The sequence below is a fragment of the Rhipicephalus microplus genome, chromosome 5 (genome assembly GCF_043290135.1).
Source record: "Rhipicephalus microplus isolate Deutch F79 chromosome 5, USDA_Rmic, whole genome shotgun sequence".
Classification (NCBI taxonomy): domain Eukaryota; kingdom Metazoa; phylum Arthropoda; class Arachnida; order Ixodida; family Ixodidae; genus Rhipicephalus; species Rhipicephalus microplus.
The window spans coordinates 172,734,615-172,753,767 of record NC_134704.1 but is presented as its reverse complement, the minus strand read 5'-3'; the positions used below and the strand labels follow the sequence as shown (position 1 = coordinate 172,753,767).

The window sequence follows — 19,153 nt, the reverse complement described above, 5'->3', positions numbered from 1 at the left end:
AAGGCACTTTCATGAACAAAATTATAACTCTAATTTCAGAAGTACTCAGAAATAAAGAAGAAACAAAGTGGAAGGCAATTTATCATTACATTGGAGTCGTCACAAGCTATATAATGTGGGATTCCCTGAAAATCTTGCTTCAGTTGTCACTGAAGTCTAGTATTCTTTATTCGGTCTACTAATTTTATGTTCTTTGCATTCGGTCACGTTTGTTTTGGTTGGCTTAGGTCATTACTTTTGTTTCATCACATGTTTAGGGTTCGCCAGAGACAAAAACGACTAGATAGACAGAGCACAAGAAAAGGGAAGGGCGCCGTTGTTTCTTGGTGACCCTTTTTCGCGCAGTTTTTGTAACCACCATGTAGTAGCAACAAGCTCATGCATCCACTTTAGCTTCCTTTAAGCTTCGTGTTTGCCTTCGTTAAAAAGCTCGGACACCACGCTCTACTACAAAATGCATGCAGAAAACATTGAAAAGCGCATTGCTTTAAAAGCAATCCCTTCCTGATCGCCATTGAAGCTGCGGTTTTACACTTACGATGCCCATTAAACTCCAGGTCCTCGATAACACAGTCTTTGTAGTCAGTGAAGTAGAACATGCCACCTTTTGGAGTAGAATCTGAAAGAAACAGACACATTTCTGGCAATTGCTTCTTGCTGATACTGATACTCGCAAATTGACAAACAGAGCCAAATAACAGTAATTACATTGACTTTTTTTCTGTTTACACGAAAATTTAGGAACTCTATAGCCTGGATTATGAGGTATAATAGGGCGCTGGGTCTCTGTGAAATTTCCCGAAAAGCCTTTTTCTGTTATTCGTGGCATCGATAATGATGATATGCCACAAAATATATGTTGCAACGCATAATTACCCATCTGCAAGTGCGGCTGGGTAGACACTCAGTAAAGCGCCATCAGCCATGAAATACAAGAAAGTTATGCAACTTTATTCCAGGGCAAATGATAATCCATTTCAGGAGAAAAAACTTTTAGTGTGTTCTTTTTTACATTTGTCAGTAAATACTTCTAGTGAAACTGTATTCAAATATCTCCATATTGTGAAATCAGTCATCTATAGTTTTGTATAGCGATAATGAACCCACAGACTCGAATTACATGTCAGCAACTATACGCAATATCGTTTTGACAAGCCTGACAGAACGCGGCGCGTAGCCAGGCTCGTCGCACTAGCCACGGTGGTTTAGTGGCTGAGGCGCTCGACTCGCAGGTCGCGGGGCGGCTTTCCTGCCGTGGCGGCCACATTTTCGACGGAGACTAATATTCTTGAGGCCCGTGTACTTAGATTTCGGTGCACGTTAAAGAACACAAGGCGGTCGAAATTTCTGGAGTCCTTCACTACGGATTCTCTCATAGCTATAAGATGGATTTCGAACGTTAAAGCCGAGAAAATATTAAAAAGGCTCTGTTTGCTAAAGTATTCAAATGTGTTTGCTAAAGTATTCATTTATTGAGACACGCAGGGTGATGAAGATGAATCAGCGTAACTTGTTCACTCGGAATAGTGTACAAATCTGGACATATCAATACAAGGCGTTTGATTTAACGAGCGGTGCATGCCAATATTTTACAGTTTGTGCGTGCAACTATTAATAGACATGGTCGCCGATTGGGGCAAAAGGCAGTGGCGATAATGTACTACCACTTCACCTGAGTGAACAGGAATAGTACGACACAATTGTGGATAATTACCGGCAAGAAGGGCTGTAGCAACTGCTGTCACTTGCAAGTATGAACGAATATTAGAGAAAAATACCAATATCCAAGATGTCATGTTATGGTTGAGCAAAAACGCAAGCTGAAGCATTTAGGATTGATAAATTTTTGTACAGGGGGATTACCTCCGAAATGCTTACAGGTATTTGTTACTATAAGCAAATTCAGTTATGAGTGAACGCTGACCCTTTCTCTTTCTTGTCTGTCCTGTCTTCCTCTTTAGAATTAAAATAGCACTCGTTGCAACATCCATGGCAGCCACAAGTGTTTTCCCCAAGCATGCGCGGCAACTAACGAAGAAGTCAGAAAAAGCACATGAAAAATATACAGTTCTAAGAATAGATTGATATGATGGAATAATGTGGTTGTAATAAGTTTAAGTATACCAAGCACTAATGTTTAACATATGCATTTTTGATGTGTCCAGTTTTATTACTAGTGCTATCACTACCTTGGGCCAGTCGTCATGGTAGCCATGCATCCTTTTCCACCTTCCGGTCAAAGCCTTCCTTGTTTTGGAACATACTCTATTTCATTGCGCTAGTAATCTCATGGGCTCTGTCAGCTACGTCCCCATCCGTGGCCCGTATTAAGTCCACATCGATAACGACCCCCAGACATCGTGCACTCTGTGGGCTTGTGGACGCGCGCGACAGCTGCAGAAGAACGTAGTTCAAGCTAAGAAATGAGCGGGCCAACTCCATTGCGCGAAGGGCGCATTCGATGACACCAGCCCGCGCAGTAAGTGCTGCGCAACTGCATGCTTGCGAGCGCCGTCGAAGACTGCAGTTCAAGTAAGGACGAAAAACGTGCCAGTTGTCTGGAATGCGCGAAAAACACACCGAGCTGTGCTGGGGAGAGGGCTGCGTTCCGGAGGCAATAAACACTTGATTTGGCGGGCCGGACATGATCACACGCCATTGTGCATGCTCATATCTTCAGGAAAAATCAGCTCACGGCTCATACCCTTGCACGAGCTGTGTTTTCATCGCAAAGTTTGCGTGAAAGCCGTAGAGTGAAAAAACTCCCAAGCATTTCCTCGAGGGTGAACATGGTTAAGTGCGAATGCACGGGGTGATGCTATGAGGGGTATTTATTAATTCGCACTATTATATTTATTGATCACACTATAGTGCCTTTATGGTGTAATGGTTCCTGGGAATCGCAATTTGATCACACGGGGGAGTGTACGTTAACTCACTGGCGAATGCCAACGAATTTTAACTTTACTCCCCCTCATAGCATCACCCCATGCATTCGCACTTAACCATGTTCACCCTCGGGTAAATGCTTGGGAGATTTTTACTGATGATGATGGTTAAAGTGTAATAATGAATTTAGGTGTTGTTTGTCATGAAGCATTTGTACACAGATACATTATATACGAAGTATTATTTATTTACACTTCACGATTTTCGTACGATGCATTAAATGCACACATCGCAAGCGCGTCACACGCACACGCACAAACTACAATACAGATTAGCACCTATTCGTGTTATCGTTGTAGCTCACCGTTAGTACCAGCGCTTTGTGATCTGAGAAATGTACGGTGAGCGGATCCGGCAAGACAGAGCGGACCGTACAGTTCCTACTGAACGCCAAGTCTATGAAGCCACCGTTGATCGTGGTCGGAAACTCGAGAGACAGACACGTCATCGCGCGGCACGTTCACTGGCTCGAACGGCTTCGGGAACGTCCACTCGCCGTTGACGATTGCGAGCGGCGTCTTGACGCCGGCCTTCATCGCCCTTCTCCGCCTGACGCTTGCGTTGTCGTTCCGCTTCTTGGGCCGCGTTCGCGGCTTGCTGCTGACGCCTCATCTCGGCCTCGCGAGCGCGCAGTTCACCATCCGCTGTACGCTTCGCCCGCTTGTCCTCGGCCTCGCGAGCGCGAAGTTTGGCATCCTCTGCACGCTTCGCCCGCTTCGCCCGCTTTTCCTCGGCCTCACGAGCGCGCAGTTCGGCATCCTCTGCACGCTTCGCCCGCTTGCACTCGGCCTCGCGAGCACGCAGTTCGGCATTCGCTGCACGCTTCGCCCGCTTACGTTCGGTCTCACGAGCCCTTCGCAGCGCCGCCTTGTCTTCCAACGTCGGCGAAACCACCGCGGTACCGTCACCTCCAACGACGGGTGTAGTGCTGGCATTCGGTTGTACTGCATTCGTTGTTGATGGTAGCGTTGCCTCCGGGACATCTATCGCACGACCCGCTCTCGACGGGAGACTGAGAGAAAAGGTGGGCGCGCGAGAGAGAGGGGTGCGTGCGCAGCTGCAGCGAGCGAGGAGAGCGGAGGAGCGAGCGAAGGGGGAGGGGGACGCGCGCAGTGGCGTTAAAGATATAAGGCGCGTCACTGACACCGATATCAGCGTCGCGTCCGTGGCTTATTCGGCAGAGCGTCACGCTGCGGCCCGCCAAGTCCTCTTTCTTTTAAAGATAGAGAGAAGACTGTGGACGCCGCCGACGGCGGTGGATGGTTTGGGGTCGCTTATAAAGTGTATTCACACTTAAAAAATATCATTTTGCTCGCTTATCACCGCAGCGCTTTCTTACGCAGTGTTTGATCAAGTTACGCTACATTGTCTGCTAAAGCTGCAAGCTTTACTTCGTACATCATTATATTGTAAATTCCATTAAATCCACTGCTTAAGTCTTGCAGCGAAACTGAGACGCTTCTGTTTACGCACAAACACGCATCATAGTGCTTTTTGCAGCATGTTGTAGCCCACCCCTGCCACCCTACTTCAGCATTCTGATAGAGAATAACCGTGGTGATGGAATGTCTCTTTATGCTTATTTGACCATGTGTATTATCTTGTCTGTGCTTGTTTATTTATCTGTAAGTGAGCTACTACTCTATTTCATGCATCCAGTTAGGGCAAAACCTGCCTTTGTGTGGACTGAAACGTCTAGTTCTCACTATCAATGCTTGACATTTTCGTTGAAACTGTGACATTTTTTTTTCTAATTAAAAGAACTTTATATGAGGTATGTATTACTATAATTGAAATTTTCTCTAATACTCACCGTTATCCAACGTGTAGGAAAATTCGGGAGAATTTTCTTCGGCTTTCACATGAAATGAAATTTCTTCGCTGTAAACAAATGGAACAGTACAAATTATACTTGCTTATTTCGTGTTCGTATTTCGTGCCATTCTTGTGGTGCTAACTCTTGTAAACATCTCAGGAAAGGGCTAAGTGGAACTCCTTTTGCTAAATGATAGCCTAAAATTAATCAGTACATAGGAGTAATTCTTAAAAAGTCTTATTATACTGTGGTGGCTCCACATTCCTTTAGGTGTATCAAACAGCTGCATGCGTGCATACTGCGAGAGCTCACACCGATTTTGCATTATGTTGTGATGAAATCAGCACCAAGTATTTGTATTTGGTTATCGTGCTATAAACAGATATATATGGTGGGCAAGTAACACGGTGGCAACTGCGTCAAGAAGACTGCACAGGAGATGTATGGTCGCATAATATATTGGTGTTTAATTAAGCGGAAAACCATGCTCCTACAGCAGACAAGAAAAAATGGAAACAGAGAGGTGGTTTTGAGGGCAAAACAAAGTGCCTTCTATCGCATGAAAAGGCAGTGCGTCAAAGTCATTTCATTATGTTAGTCCACACATATGGAAAAACGTTCAGGAATGAAGGGCGGAGCAGCAGTTTTACTGGGCCCCTTGCTTAACCTGGGGTGCTGTGCAGGATGGCCTGAGCTTGACGGAAGTCGGGATCTTTCTGGCCTCTTGTAAAAATCCCTGTCGAACCAGCCAACAGTAAGGAAGGTGAAGTCCACCACTCAGTGTGTGCTCCATTCCAGTGTTTACGACAGAACATGGTGTCACATCAAGGGCAGTCTGCAAAGTTGGGCGGTGTTTTCAAACCAGAGGCTTAATCTTTCATTTGCTTGTCATTCCACTGAGTGCACCTATGCAATAAAAGTGTGAGAAATGTTTTACTGGTAATGTTTTTATAAGCACGGGCTTTTAAACTCATATGCAGACTGTTAACGTCGGCTCTGATAATTGTTTTAAAAGAATAGCACGTGTTGGCTCCCTACATTAGTTCTGGCCGAGCGCCTAAAAACATCGCGACCTTAGCTACACCCGTGGTCGGCCTGTACATTCTAGCGCTCTGCTCGGCCGGTGCGCGCCTCTTCGTCGTCTTCAGCGTCTGCTAGCTCCCTGAACACGTGTGGACAGCCCAGCTACTTCACGGGGTGGTATGCTAGGTTAGCTAGGTCAGGACATGCTATGACTAGGCTAATGTAAATGAACGACACAGAAGCAGCACCGTTGCTGGGAGCCGGCTGTTTTGCTCCTCTTTATTCTCTTCTTCCCGGCTTCTCTAGCCTCCTATCTATGACCTCATTGTTCACCACACTAATAAGTCATTTTCATAGTAATATCAAGGCAATTCAGCATCATCTTATTTGTCGTGGGGTCTTGACGTGGCCGAAGACAGGAGAGTGTGTGTTGAGATCAAACTGTTTATTTGGGCGAACCTGTGCCCCGTGAACGGAAAGTCAGATTCCAGTCGCAGTCATTCACTGATAGCGGCGAACGGAGCATCGGCCGTCGATTGACTTACAAGCCGAAAAGTGTAACGGCATTTATACACTCGCCATCGAACATGCGAGTGTTATCGCTAGCGGGACGTATGCACATTCCAGAATAATCTGAAATGCTCATGAAGTGGGCGCAATCTCAACAAAATAATCTACTGCACTTTTGAAGCTTTTTGAACACTGTAGGCGCATAACTAAATGCAGGAACGGCGCAACCTAGAAGTAGTTACTTCGTAACTACAGAAGCGAAAAAAACAAGGACAGAAAAGAGCGTTCTTTTCTGTTCTTGTTTTTTTTCGCTTCCGTAGTTACGAAGTACCTACTTCTAGGTTGCGCTGTTCCTGCATTTAGTTATGTCCTACCAACTTGCCCAAGCTTCCACGCTGTAGGCGCAGTTTCGGCTGAGACTCGCGCACAGCGTAACTAGGTGATAAGAAAACTTGACGAAGGAACGTGGCATTGCCCCCACTCCCTCTGACAAAGGCATCGTCTCGATGCTTCAACAGAAGATCAAAGTGCAATAATATTGTAAAAAATACAAATATATTGCAATAATAACAACAACAAAATACACTCAGTTCACTAACGTTCATGAAACGGCTTGAGGCGCGTGACATGGACGATCTCCGGGCGCGATCAGCACCGTTGAGTAATGCAGTCGAATACAAGCAGTCGGGTAGTAATACAGTGGGGTACAACCTCGTAGTCGACTGGGCCGAGACGTCGTACTACCCTGTATGGTGCGAAGTGCCGTCGCAAAAGTTTTTTACTGAGCCACGTCGGCGTATCGGCGTCCATACCCCCTTGCCTCGCCGCGGTGGTCTAGTGGCTAAGCTACTCGGCTAGTGACCCGCAGTTCGCGGGATCAAATCCCGGCTGCGGCGGCTGCATTTCCGATGGAGGCGGAAATGTTGTATGCCCGTGTGCTCAGATTTGGGTGCACGTTAAAGAATCCCAGGTAGTCGAAATTTCCGGAGCCCTCCACTACGGCGTCTCTCATAATCATATGGTGGTTTTGGGACGTTGAACCCCACATATATATCAATCATCAATCGGCGTCCATACCAAAACACGTTGCCCAGGCAGGTATTTTATAAAGCGTCGCCGAAGATTGCAACAGTGGCGGTCGGTCGTCGGCTGATTCGGGATGCGCAGGCGGGCGAGTTGATGAGCTTCTTCAGCGCGCTGAAGATAGAGGCTGACGTCGAGGTTTTCTTCGTCAGCGACGTTGGGCAGCATTGCGTCGAGCATCGTTGCCGAGTTTCTTCCGTAGACCAACGTGTACGGGTGCATCTACGTCGTCTCCTGTACGGCCGTGTTGCATGCGAAGGTCACGTACGTAAGGATGGCGTCCCACGTCTTGTGTTCGACGTCGACGTACATGGTCACCCTGCCGGCGATTGCCTTGTGTAGCCGCTCGGCGAGACCATTTGTCTGTGAGTGGTTGGTGGTGGTGCGGCGATGCCTTGTCTGGCTATGTCTCAAGATCGCTTGAGTCAAATCAGCAGTAAAGGCCGTACCTCTATCGGTGATAACAACCTCTGAGGCGCCATGACCAAGGACGATGTTCTCAATGAAGAACTTGGCTGCCTCTTCGGCGCGGCCTTTAGGTAGGGCCTTTGTTTCGGCGTAGCGGGTGAGGTAGTCAGTAGCTACTAAGATGCACTACGATAGAGCCATAGTCATCAGGAGGGATCTTGTCAATGGCGGCTAAGGACGAAACAGATGTGGAAAGACTATCCAAGCATTCATTGGTGAAGTTATTAGTGGAAACAGTAGATGCCTCCGTAGGAAGTGGGCAGCAAGAAAGCACATCTGCGTCCTTGTGATTTTTACCACACAATAGTGAATTCGTATTCTCGAAAACGTACAATTCATCGACCAAGGCGTGCTAATAAATTCTTGGGTGTGAAAAGCCAATATAAAGCTTGATGGTCTGTAACTACGGTAAAATCACGTTCAAGTAGATTAGGTAGGAACTTTTGCACTGACCACAAGGCAGCTAAACACTCCTATTCAGTAATGGTGCCATCTTCTCGGTATTGGTCAGTACACGGCTAGTGGCTCCGTGACCACTAGCATCAGTATGCAGGAGTGTGGGTGCTGTTTCATCTAAATGGCGAAGTACTAGTTCAAATGTCAGACGTTTTTCAGGCGACTAAACGCTTCTTTGCGGGCAGGAGACCACTGAAAGCAAACTCCTGAACCGAGTAATTTGTGCAAAGGTGCCGCTATCGAGGCAAAGTCTCGTATAATTGGGCGGAAGTATGAAGCCAGGCCAAGAAAATTACGTAAGTCTTTGGTGCTTTCGGGATGAGAAAAGTGAAGAGCGGCCGATATTTTATTCTGATCAGGACGAATGTCATCTTTACTCACAATGTGGCCTAAGACATTAATTGTCTTGCTGGCAAAATGAAAATTTTCTGTGTTCAGCTGAAGGACAGCGGTACTAAGGCACAAGAAGGCTTCGTCTAAACGGTGTAAGTGTTGAGGTAAGGTTGACAAGAAAACAGTGATGTCGTCCAAGTAGCGCGGGCAAGTTTTCCACTTCATACCACACAGAACAGTGTAATCATGCGCTGATACATTGCGGGTGCGTTTCAGAGGCCGAAGGACATTACATTGAACTCGTAAAGTTCGTGTGGTATTGAAAACACCGTTTTTTCTTTATCATTCTCATGGATCGGTGTCTTCAAGTATCCCGAATGTATAGATCCAAACTCAAGAAGTAGTGAGCTTCCTGTAGCGTACCAAAAACGTCATCTATACGTGACATATGGTATACATCCTCGCACGTAATCTTGTTTAGCTCTCGGTAATCTACGCAGAAGCGCACAGAACCGTCCTTTTTTCGAACTGAGACAACAGGCGATGATCAAGGGCTATCAGAGGGGTGCATTATGTTCCGTCTATACATGTCGTCAACGTTTTCTTCAATAATCTTCCACTCAGCTACAGCTACGCGAAATGGTTGACCACGAACGATGGACGTACCGTCAGTCTCGGTTCAATGCGTGGTGACGCACATCTGTCCCAATACGGGAGAATGGACGTCAAACGAGGTTTTGTGCTAGTGAGCATGACAAGCAGCTGTTGGGTCTGCGAAGAGGTCAGGTCGGAGGTGATAGTAGTTTTGAGGGTTGATATGGATGGGGAACATTCAAGAGGAGGATCTTCAGGGTAAGCGTCCTGAAAAGTTATCACAGATAATGTCTCAGGTGTAGCAATGCAAGCGATCGCTAAGCCCTTCGGAACCAGTATTTTTGCAGGCATTGGCTTTGTCGCGCAAACGAATGCGAAGCCATCGTCGAAACGGACCAGGCCTGATGCGAAAGCTATCCCTCTGGTGACTCAGCGTACGGAGGGTTGAACGAGCACATCGCCGCAGTCAATGACATCAAACAGAAGTTTGGCAATTCGCTGACTGTGCGGAGGTAACTAAGTGTCTTCTGCAGCATAAAAACGAAGTGTTGCGTCATCTGCGTGAAGCGATGAGGCAGTATTGTTCATGGAAAGAACGCGTTACTGGCAGCAGATGGACGCGGAAGCCGTTGAAAGAAGGTCCTATCCTAATATTAGCTGTTGAGTACACCATCTTATCACTAAAAATTGTTCATTTATTTGTGGGGTTTAACGTTTCAAAACCACCATATGATTATGAGAGACGCCGTAGTGAAGGGCTCAGGAAATTTCGACCACCTGGAGTTTTTTAACGTGCACCCAAATCTGAGAACACGGGCCTACAACATTTCCGCCTCCATCGGAAATGCAGCCGCCGCAGCCGGGATTCAATCCCGCGACCGGCGGGTCAGCAGCCAAATACCTTAGCCAGTGGATCACTGCGGCAGGGCATAACGAATTGAAATTTGTACATAATGCAAAAGTCCACCAATGTAGACACGTTCAGTCCACATAGTGAAAGGTCAGATGGCGTCTCCTTGAGCAGCGAGTAGCGTAGGTCCATCGTAGGGCGTAGTACCTTTGCAGAGACGGGCACACAAATCTGTGTGTATGACTGACAAACTAGCACCACTGTCTATACCTTCCACTTAAACAGATATCTTATTATGAGGATGTTCTGGACGGATTTTTCTAACTTCGCTAAATGCAGCTTCTCCCCCGGAAGCTGCGTAATTTAGTTTTCCTGGCGATGGTCGGTGAACTGAGAGGCTAGTCGAAGTGCCGACGTAAAGGAACTAAAGGGGACGGCGAGCGACGCCTGGCACTACGATAGCGAAGAGCCATTTCAGGAGTTGCGGATGGTGAGGAGGAGCAACCGTGAATCGTAGCGTAAGGACAGTTCTGGAAAGTGGTCGCAGTGGGAAAGTCGTCCCGGTCGTAAGTGTCAGACCCACGACGCTCGTCTCGCTGACGCTTGCGACAGCCACGCGCGATGGGTTCACGATATGCTCAATAGTAGCAGGTAGTCTCGTCCGGCATCATGGTTAATAGTAGGGTTGGGTGTTTGGGCTGGGAACTATAGAAGCTAGGTGTGCTGGCGCCGGTGGTGCATAGTAACGCTAATTCGTACTATGCACCTCGCGGCCATTTGGCTATTGTCTATTGTATAAATTTGGTAATGCGTTGCGTAAATGCATGACAAAGGTAAACGACACGTCCAAACATGATCATCATGGCATGCGTGTTATCGAACACATGACTACATGCTACGCTCATAGCGCGCTCGCGGCCATTTCACTATCTTCACATATACCGAATTTTGTATTACGTGACGAGAATAGACGACGAAGGTAAATGACACGTCCAAACATTACAATCATGACATTCGCGTCGTGTAAAACATGACTACATGCTACGCTCATAGCGCGCTCGCAGCCGTTTTGCTAGGTTCACATGTACCAAATCTAATATAACATGACGTGAATAAATGACAAACACATGTGCGAGGCGCAAATATGATAATCAGGACATGCAAGTGATGTGCGGAATAATTTACACGCCTCTCACTGCTGGTGCTGGTGTTATGTGGCTATAAAAACGTAATTGTATCTTATCTAGAACATTACTAATTGGGTTTACCGTGTACTACATCCGTCCGCCTTGTAACGTTGTGGTGATTTTAAAGTGGCATATCAGCATTTCTCATTCATGCTTCGCTTAACATCGATTTTTACTGCACGTGGAATGTGGCAATTTTTTTTTTTGCCTTGTGATCATGCATATTATTGACGTCATTTTCGTGAGGGAAATATTTCACTAAAGTCTTGATGAAGCGCGGCATAACACACTTTCATAATAAAACATTTCGTTCCAGTGGCACTCCAACCCAAGACTTCTGCATGGCAAGCAGGCCATCGATATGCCTGGAGCCACGCCATCGGTTGGAACTATTTTCGAGAAAGTCCTATGGTAATGTCATTTTGGGTGAGGAATGATTTTTACGCACGTAACATTTCGCTTTGGAAGCGTTGAACCACACCAGGCATCAAAACACGTGAGTCAAGCAATGGTTGGGCGCTTCGATGGTCCACCCATTCCAAAGTGCTTGGACCTATTAATTGATATTAAGGAAAAGGCATCAAAAAAGCGTGCAGCAGCATATGTGTGCGCTTTTTCCTACAGAGGCGTAGAGGGCCCTGCGCAACTGTACTTGCAATGGGCATTTTAGAACAGTTCCGCACAGACCCTAGATACCTTGCAGAACGTCTGAAGGATCTAAGCTATAACGTTCTACCCTTCAGGTTCACTGAAGTACATGAGCACTTACGTACCCTGTAGTTGGAAAAGCAAGGACGTAAGTTGCTGTATGTGCACCACGGTCGATTTCCGTTCTCTTGGCTGACCAGCATTCAAGTATCTCGTCGTGGTCAGAGTCTAGGATAGCCACGGCATACACGAAGCTTTCCATCACCTGCAATATTAGCATGCCATGAAAATACATAAAATGCATCTCCTAAAAAGCATGCATACGTAGTTTCCCGCTTTATTTATTTTTCCTCCCATAGTTCTTTTTATCTCTCAAGGTGAGAAACACGGTATTAATGTGTGCTATGAACTTGTGCACTACGCCCGCCTTCGTACCAGGTGACTTACCTTATCTAAAAAAAGCGTACTCGATTTGTTGTGCAAATATTGCAACCCGGAGATAGCCAAGATCATGCGCAACAAGAAGCAGGTACTCATTATTGATGCTGCAAGATATTGGAATCGAGGCGCCTGCGTAGTCTCCTTGGTGGATGTTCATGGCTTGCTCGTCCACGCAGCTACAGTAGTTACCAGCTTCGCCCATGAAGTAGACGAAATCGCCATAGCGGTAGCCCTTCGAAGCTGCACGGGAGGCTCTGTAATTTACTCGGACTCCACAACAGCTATAAGGAGAGTTTTGGCGACCCTAGTCTCTTCGAAGGCAGCTACGGTTGTTATTAAGCTCTTCAACCACGATAAGGGGGCAGAATCCTCGCACATGACCTGGTTCTCAACTCACATGAACAACATTGCCCGATCTACTCGCTACAACACTAGTGGGCACACCACCTTGCTCCAGAACTCACTCTCCACGTCGGCAATCCACCCCCTCATTGCAATTCAGCCTGCACGAACCTAGACCACAAAGACTCACTCGTGTCCTATCGCGAACTCACCTCTCCTCATAGGCTAGGACATTGAACTTTCCTTCCTCTTCACGCAAAGCCCAACAGCGCACAAGCAATCACTTAGACAGTTGCAGACCGGTACGTCCTTCACACAAATGACACCAAGCAGGATCAATCTTTACTTCCCTTTTGTATGCCCACTCTGTGGCCACGAATATAACGATTTCGACCACATGCTCTGGCTGTGCCCAGCCAACGTAAGCACAGACTTTCCTCACCAGTTCTCGAAGAACTTCGACCTTTGAAGCACAGAGCTCATCGCTCAGCACAAAGTTGTGCAGAGGTCCCGGATCATTGCCGAAGGAATCTATCTAGGCAGAGACTGCTGCGCCGCGCGGCGCACGAGCCACCCCCACACAGAAACGGCTGCTGCGCCGCACGGAAGTGACGTCATGCAGTTTCTGTTTAGGCGTTTTGTTTGAATAGTCGGCAGTGTCTAGCGGTACGTCTAGACATGACGATAGAAGCAGTTAAAATTACGTCCAAACGAAAAAGTGAACAAAAATGTTAGTTAGGTTTAGCGTGACAACAATACAAAACCGGCTTGTTTGTCATCTCAAACTGATCGGCAGATGTGGCGTAATTGGTTAAAGCAACACATCAACTGGTGAGGTCGGTGGTTCAAGTGTCGTTGCAGTTATCGATACTTCCTCTTTTTTTTTGTTCACGCATGTATTGTTTTACCATTTGCGCCTCCTCATCAGCCCGACTTGCTGCTGTTGGTGGTGGTCCCGTCCACAGGCCCTTTAATTATGAATCTTCGATGACTCTTGCAGGATTGACTATTTTTATTATGATAAAGTGTTTTGCGAATTAGTGCTCTTAATCGGCGAGACGCAAAAGAACACAAAAACTCGAATGCAGCTGGCTGCATTGGTTTTTTCGGCACAGGTGTCAGGAATGTTGATTTGCACGGTTTATCAAAGTTTTGATGACAGAAAGGTGCACTGCAACGTAGTCTCGGGCAAATTTTTTTATGTCGTTCAGTGTACCATCACCTGACGAGGTAACCGGCAGGCCGCTTTCTTTAAAGATACTGATGTGTCACCACAATGTTCTAGGCGATCAGCACTTGATAAACAATGCCCAAGGGCAAGTGCCGACGGCGTTAGCCCATCTAACTACAAAACAGCTTGTCTGCCTTGCTCAATAACACGCGCGGCCTGTGACAGCACGGAAGCATTCACGTAGCAACGGATGAGAACGGCCGTACGTGTTCGCACTTGACAAAACAGATGGCAATGCAGTAGCTCTGGCCTTCGTAGATCACAGGCTTCGTAAGAACATTACAATAAAGTTGTTTCCATCCATCGTATGAACACTTTGCCGACGCAATGTGGTTTCATGCATGTGCGTCCGGTCAATCACACGTGAACTGTGCGAAAGCATTTATTTCATCGTGGACCTTGTCCTACGCGACAAGCAAAACTCGGCAGCAAGAACACTTTTACCTTTGACAACACCACGCTTGGCATTGCAGTCTAGAAAATGCAGTACGTCCAACAACTGTAATCCGAACATCATACTGAGAAACTTTGTGGCGCACACACTTAGATGAAGCAGCGGCGCGGTGGACGGCCGCGCTAGCTCCAACCACCAGGTTCAACTAAGCATCCAGCAATCACATGAAGCAGCGACGACACTCCAGTCCTCCTTGGGGGCGGCCTAGGCCATGGCCGCGATTTCATCGGAGTTTTCACCACCTAACACATCACAGGCGGCTTCCATCTCGCAGTGTTTACCTTTCGCAGCCACAGCGCCCATGGCGCCGCCTGTATTTAAAATACTTGTAATATGTATTTAAGTAACAAACCTAGGCTAGTTGACTCGTTAAACACCTGCTTAGTAAAATTTTTGTAGGTTTAACGCATTACACACGAATAATTTACACATTTAACTAGCTTTAAGTAATAATTTTTAAAGTGACGTCACTTCCGTGCGGCGCAATAGCCACTTCTGTTTGGGGTTGGCTGCTGCGCCGCGCGGCGCAGGAGACGCTGCCATCTACCTATGCCGGCCGCGACCTGGGTAGCGTCGTCAGATTGATTGTCGAGGCTTTCGTCACCGCTTTCTTTCTCCTCAGGACCTCAGTAAAGTGCATAATCAATCACTTGCCCACGCTAATATTGTATTTCGACTTAAAAGTTCAGCAGTGCATGACTAAAGCAGGACATAAGTGTATTCTCGCCCCAAATGCAGTGCTGATAAGGATAAAATGACTTGATGTTTGATTTTTTTTATTTTCTTGTGTACGTTTCTCTGATTTTCTACCTGAAACTGACGCTCTAATTGTAAAATACATTGGCAATACAAGTGCGCAAATTTGTGTCTTGAATCGGTTTGATTGATATGGGGAGTTTATCGTTTCATATGGTAGTTTTATCACCATGTTATATGATACGCTGTAGTGAACGGCTCCAGAAATTTCGACCACCTGGGTTTTTTTAACGTGCACCCAAATCTGAGCACACTGGCCTGCATAATTTTCGCCTCCATCGAAAATGCAGCCGCCCCAGCCGGAATTCAATCCCACGACGCGCTAGTCAGCAGCCGAGTACAATAACAGCTAGGCATCCGCGGCGGGGTTCTATGTCTTGCATGGGCACTTAAAAAAAGGCAATATGATGTTTGACAGCTGAAAAATCATTGGGGGCTTTATCTTCTACGTACACTTCTTTACGTTACTGTGTTACCGAATACCTCCGAAAATCTGAGCATGCGTAGGCCTGTGTGGAAAGCGTACTCTACGCCATCTACTCATTATCTTGGCGTCGTCGCTGTAGGTGGGAGTAGAAGTAGTGTCAAAGATGGCTTCTGTTGGAGAAAACGTGAAACGTTTAGCTCAACCTTTACTTGAAGCTCATGATCATTGAGACGAAAATTACGCTCGTCTACAGCTATAGAGCACAGACTAGGCTAACGTTCACCTGCAGGTAAAAAAAAAGTCCAGCTTTGTCACAAAGGCGAAGCAATGAACGTGATAGCAACAAATTGGAAGGTGGCGTGTGGAATGGAAAGCTGATTGAAACGAGTCACGCGTTTCTCACGCGCCGATGACGCTCGAAACGTACTCACAGGTACAGATGCACGCGAATAAGTGTCTCAGTTGTTATTTCACTGTGTCTGAAAAGTGTGCGCTTTTCGCCTACGGAGACTGCAACAACTTCAGTGACCTTTGTGCACCCACCAACTACAATAGAATCGTTCCAGGTAAAGCCCGAGGCAAGCCAAGACGTATGATTCTCCCCCCCCCCTCCCCACCGCCAGATAAGGGCATGTGAGGGAGCTTCGCTTTTCTCCTCTAAGCGGAGCCAAGTACGCGTGGGTGATCAGTGCGCGCGCCGCCGCACGATCTGGCGAGGCGCACTCATTTCGTCATCTTGCTAGTAATGTTTAAAACACGATAATTCCTCCCGCGATGCCCGTCAGCAGCAGTAAGTGCTAGATATCATTAGCTTACCGTTTGAACGTTTAAGGACGTGCTCCTCGGTGGCTCAGTGGTTAATGCCTCACACTCAAGATTGAGGGGAACGTAGTTGAATTGCGCGCACCGCATTCTTTCTGGTTTTTGTTTCTTTCTTCCATTTTCACATATATTGATACCTATACATATACGGTGAGTGTCGCGGACGTCGACGACGGCAGCAAAATCTAGCCGAGGGTGCTCATACAATTTCTATCGCAATAAACTTACCATGGCCCACTAAAAAAGCCATGAGTACCATGCGAAGCAGCACATGGGGGTCGACGACCTAAAGTTCTATTCCGGACGGCCACCATTTTCGATGTTAACGCTTCCTTACACATCATTATTTCTGAGTAGTTTCTGTTGCTCGTCCCGTACTCTTGTTGGAGCATGCCACGCGGGTTTATCTCTACGTCACACGAGAGCACGTGCGTTCATCGTGCAGCTGCAAAATCTCGTTATCCGACACCATCACGTGATTATTAGGAGAGTGTAAGAGGAAGAGCCGACATCGTCTTACCCAGCGCCCTACACACACCGGGGAGCGTTAGCGCATGAGTGCGTCCTCGCAACGCTTGGGACAGCTGTTGCACAAGTGCAGAAGGGTGGTTATGCACACCGGTGAGCGTCGCCATGAGCTTGTTCGCATCTTGTTCGCTTCGTATTTATTGTATCGCGAGTGAAGCAATGAATGAAATAGCAGCAAATTGTAGTAATATACGAGGTAAGATGGCTGCTAACGCTTTTGTATTCGGTATGTCTATCTCTGCAAAACTTTCGTGTAAGCAAGTACAGTCGTCCTGGGAAAGAAGCTTCTTTGTCGCTCCATTTTCATATAGAGAGCGCATTACGTAGAATTGTATATGCACCAGGCACGTAGCCAGACATTTTTTACAGCGAAAGCTGTTGTGAGATCACTTTCCGGGCCACGCGCAGTTGCATGTTGTCCACCGCCACCGCCGGTGTCCGTAACTACATCACGCGAAATTATGAAAAAAAGCCTTGCACCAATGACACAGTGGGGCTGGAGCCCCGGTCCGCTGAGTACCAGCCAATACTCTACCATTGAGTTACGCCGGTGCTTGTAACTTGTCAAACTTGCCTTAGGCAGGCATGACCGCGCACCAATGGCACAGTCGGGCTCGAACCCGTGTCCACAGGGTGCCAGCCCAGTATTCTACCACTGAGCTTCACTGGTGCTTTTTTTCGTTAATGAATGGAATTATCACTAGTAAAGTACACACAACATACTTCATCAGAAGTCAGGCACACACAAGCGTCAAGAATGGGAAGCCACTCCGGAACGGGGTCAAAAGTCTCAACAACACTTCGCACTTGAGCAGCTGCTTCTCGGAAGACACATCTCGTCGACCATGGTGGCTCGGCGTGTCTATTCATCATGCAACTTTTCCATAGTGAATAAAGTCCCAACAACATAAACAGGTCATAAGGAGTATTATCAGTCAGACTCTTTTTGAATGGGAGGAACTTAATACCATGAGCTGTGATTGGAAGTTCTTTTCTTAATGTACTTTTTAGAACATTAGGCTCCACCGGTGCTTGTGAGTTGTTGTCAAACTTGCCTTAGGCAGGCTTGATGTCGAGAAATCAATCGTTTTAATACGACTTATAAAGCGTTTTACAACAGCAAAATAGCTACCAGTCGTCGCACAATGCGAATAGCGTAATGAGTGGGATATCCAATGCTCCAACCCATTACAAAATTTTGTTCTTGTTTCCCTATTAATAGTGGTGCATACCCACTTCAGGCTTAATTCCTCATCGTCATCAGCCACTGCATAGACAATTGGTACAAAATTCCTTGCACGTGTTTAGCGGATACCACGCTTCAAAAAATAATGACAAAAATAGCATAGCGAATACAAGCCTACTACCCAAAAGCTTATTAATAATGCACTAGTGGGTACCAAGCAAGTGTGCTTGCAGTAGTTACCCAATGAGTGTTTTGAAAACGCTCTGGAAGGCCGCTCTTCTAGCATTTCTGTGACTGTGCTGCGCCTACCACGCAGGCCTGGCGTTTTTTGCAAAAAAAAAAAGATGCCCCATTCCACGAGCAGTGGGAATCGATGTTATGTCAAGCATGAATGAGGAACGTATAAGTCACTTTAAAATGAGCACAACGCTACGAGGCGGACAGACGCAGTACGCCGCAAACACAATTAGAAATGCTATGCGCAATCACGTATCTAGATCAATATGAAAATATGCTGTTTAGAGTCACGTAACAATGGCACCACTAACGTTTACAACACCAGCACAAGCAGTGATAGGCGTGTAAATTATGCCGCACATGACTTGCATGTCGTGATTGCCATGTTTACGCCTGGCATTTGTGTTTGTCGTCCACTGAAGTCATGTAATACAACACTTGGTATATGTGAAGCTAGCAAAATGGCCACGAGCGCGCTATGTGCATAACATGTCATCCTGTTTTTCATCACACACATGTCATGATTGTCATGTTTGGATGTTTCGTTTACCTTCGTCATCGATTCCGGTCATGTAATACTAAACATAGTAGATGTAAAGTTAACAAAACGGCCGCGAGCACGCTATCAGAGTAGCATTTGGTCATGTTTTACATAACTCGCATATCACGATTATCATGTTTGATTGATTGATATGTGGGGTTTAACGTCCCAAAACCACCATATGATTATGAGAGACGCCGTAGCGGAGGGCTCCGGAAATTTAGATCACCTGGGGTTCTTTAAAGTGCTCCCAAATCTGAGCACACGGGCC

General features: G+C 46.6%; 1 protein-coding gene across 2 annotated transcripts in view; it reads right to left on the bottom strand.

Moving 5' to 3' along the window:
- Positions 1 to 19,153, bottom strand: part of LOC119173316 (uncharacterized) — a 74,269-nt gene that overhangs the window by 16,602 nt on the left and 38,514 nt on the right. For both annotated transcript variants that reach the window (XM_075894465.1, XM_075894464.1), the window contains 3 exons: positions 12,043 to 12,182; positions 4,763 to 4,830; positions 539 to 619 (listed from right to left, as the gene is read on the bottom strand). In XM_075894465.1, the coding sequence (XP_075750580.1) occupies positions 539 to 619; positions 4,763 to 4,830; positions 12,043 to 12,182 (289 nt within the window). The remainder of the gene's footprint in view (positions 1 to 538; positions 620 to 4,762; positions 4,831 to 12,042; positions 12,183 to 19,153) is intronic.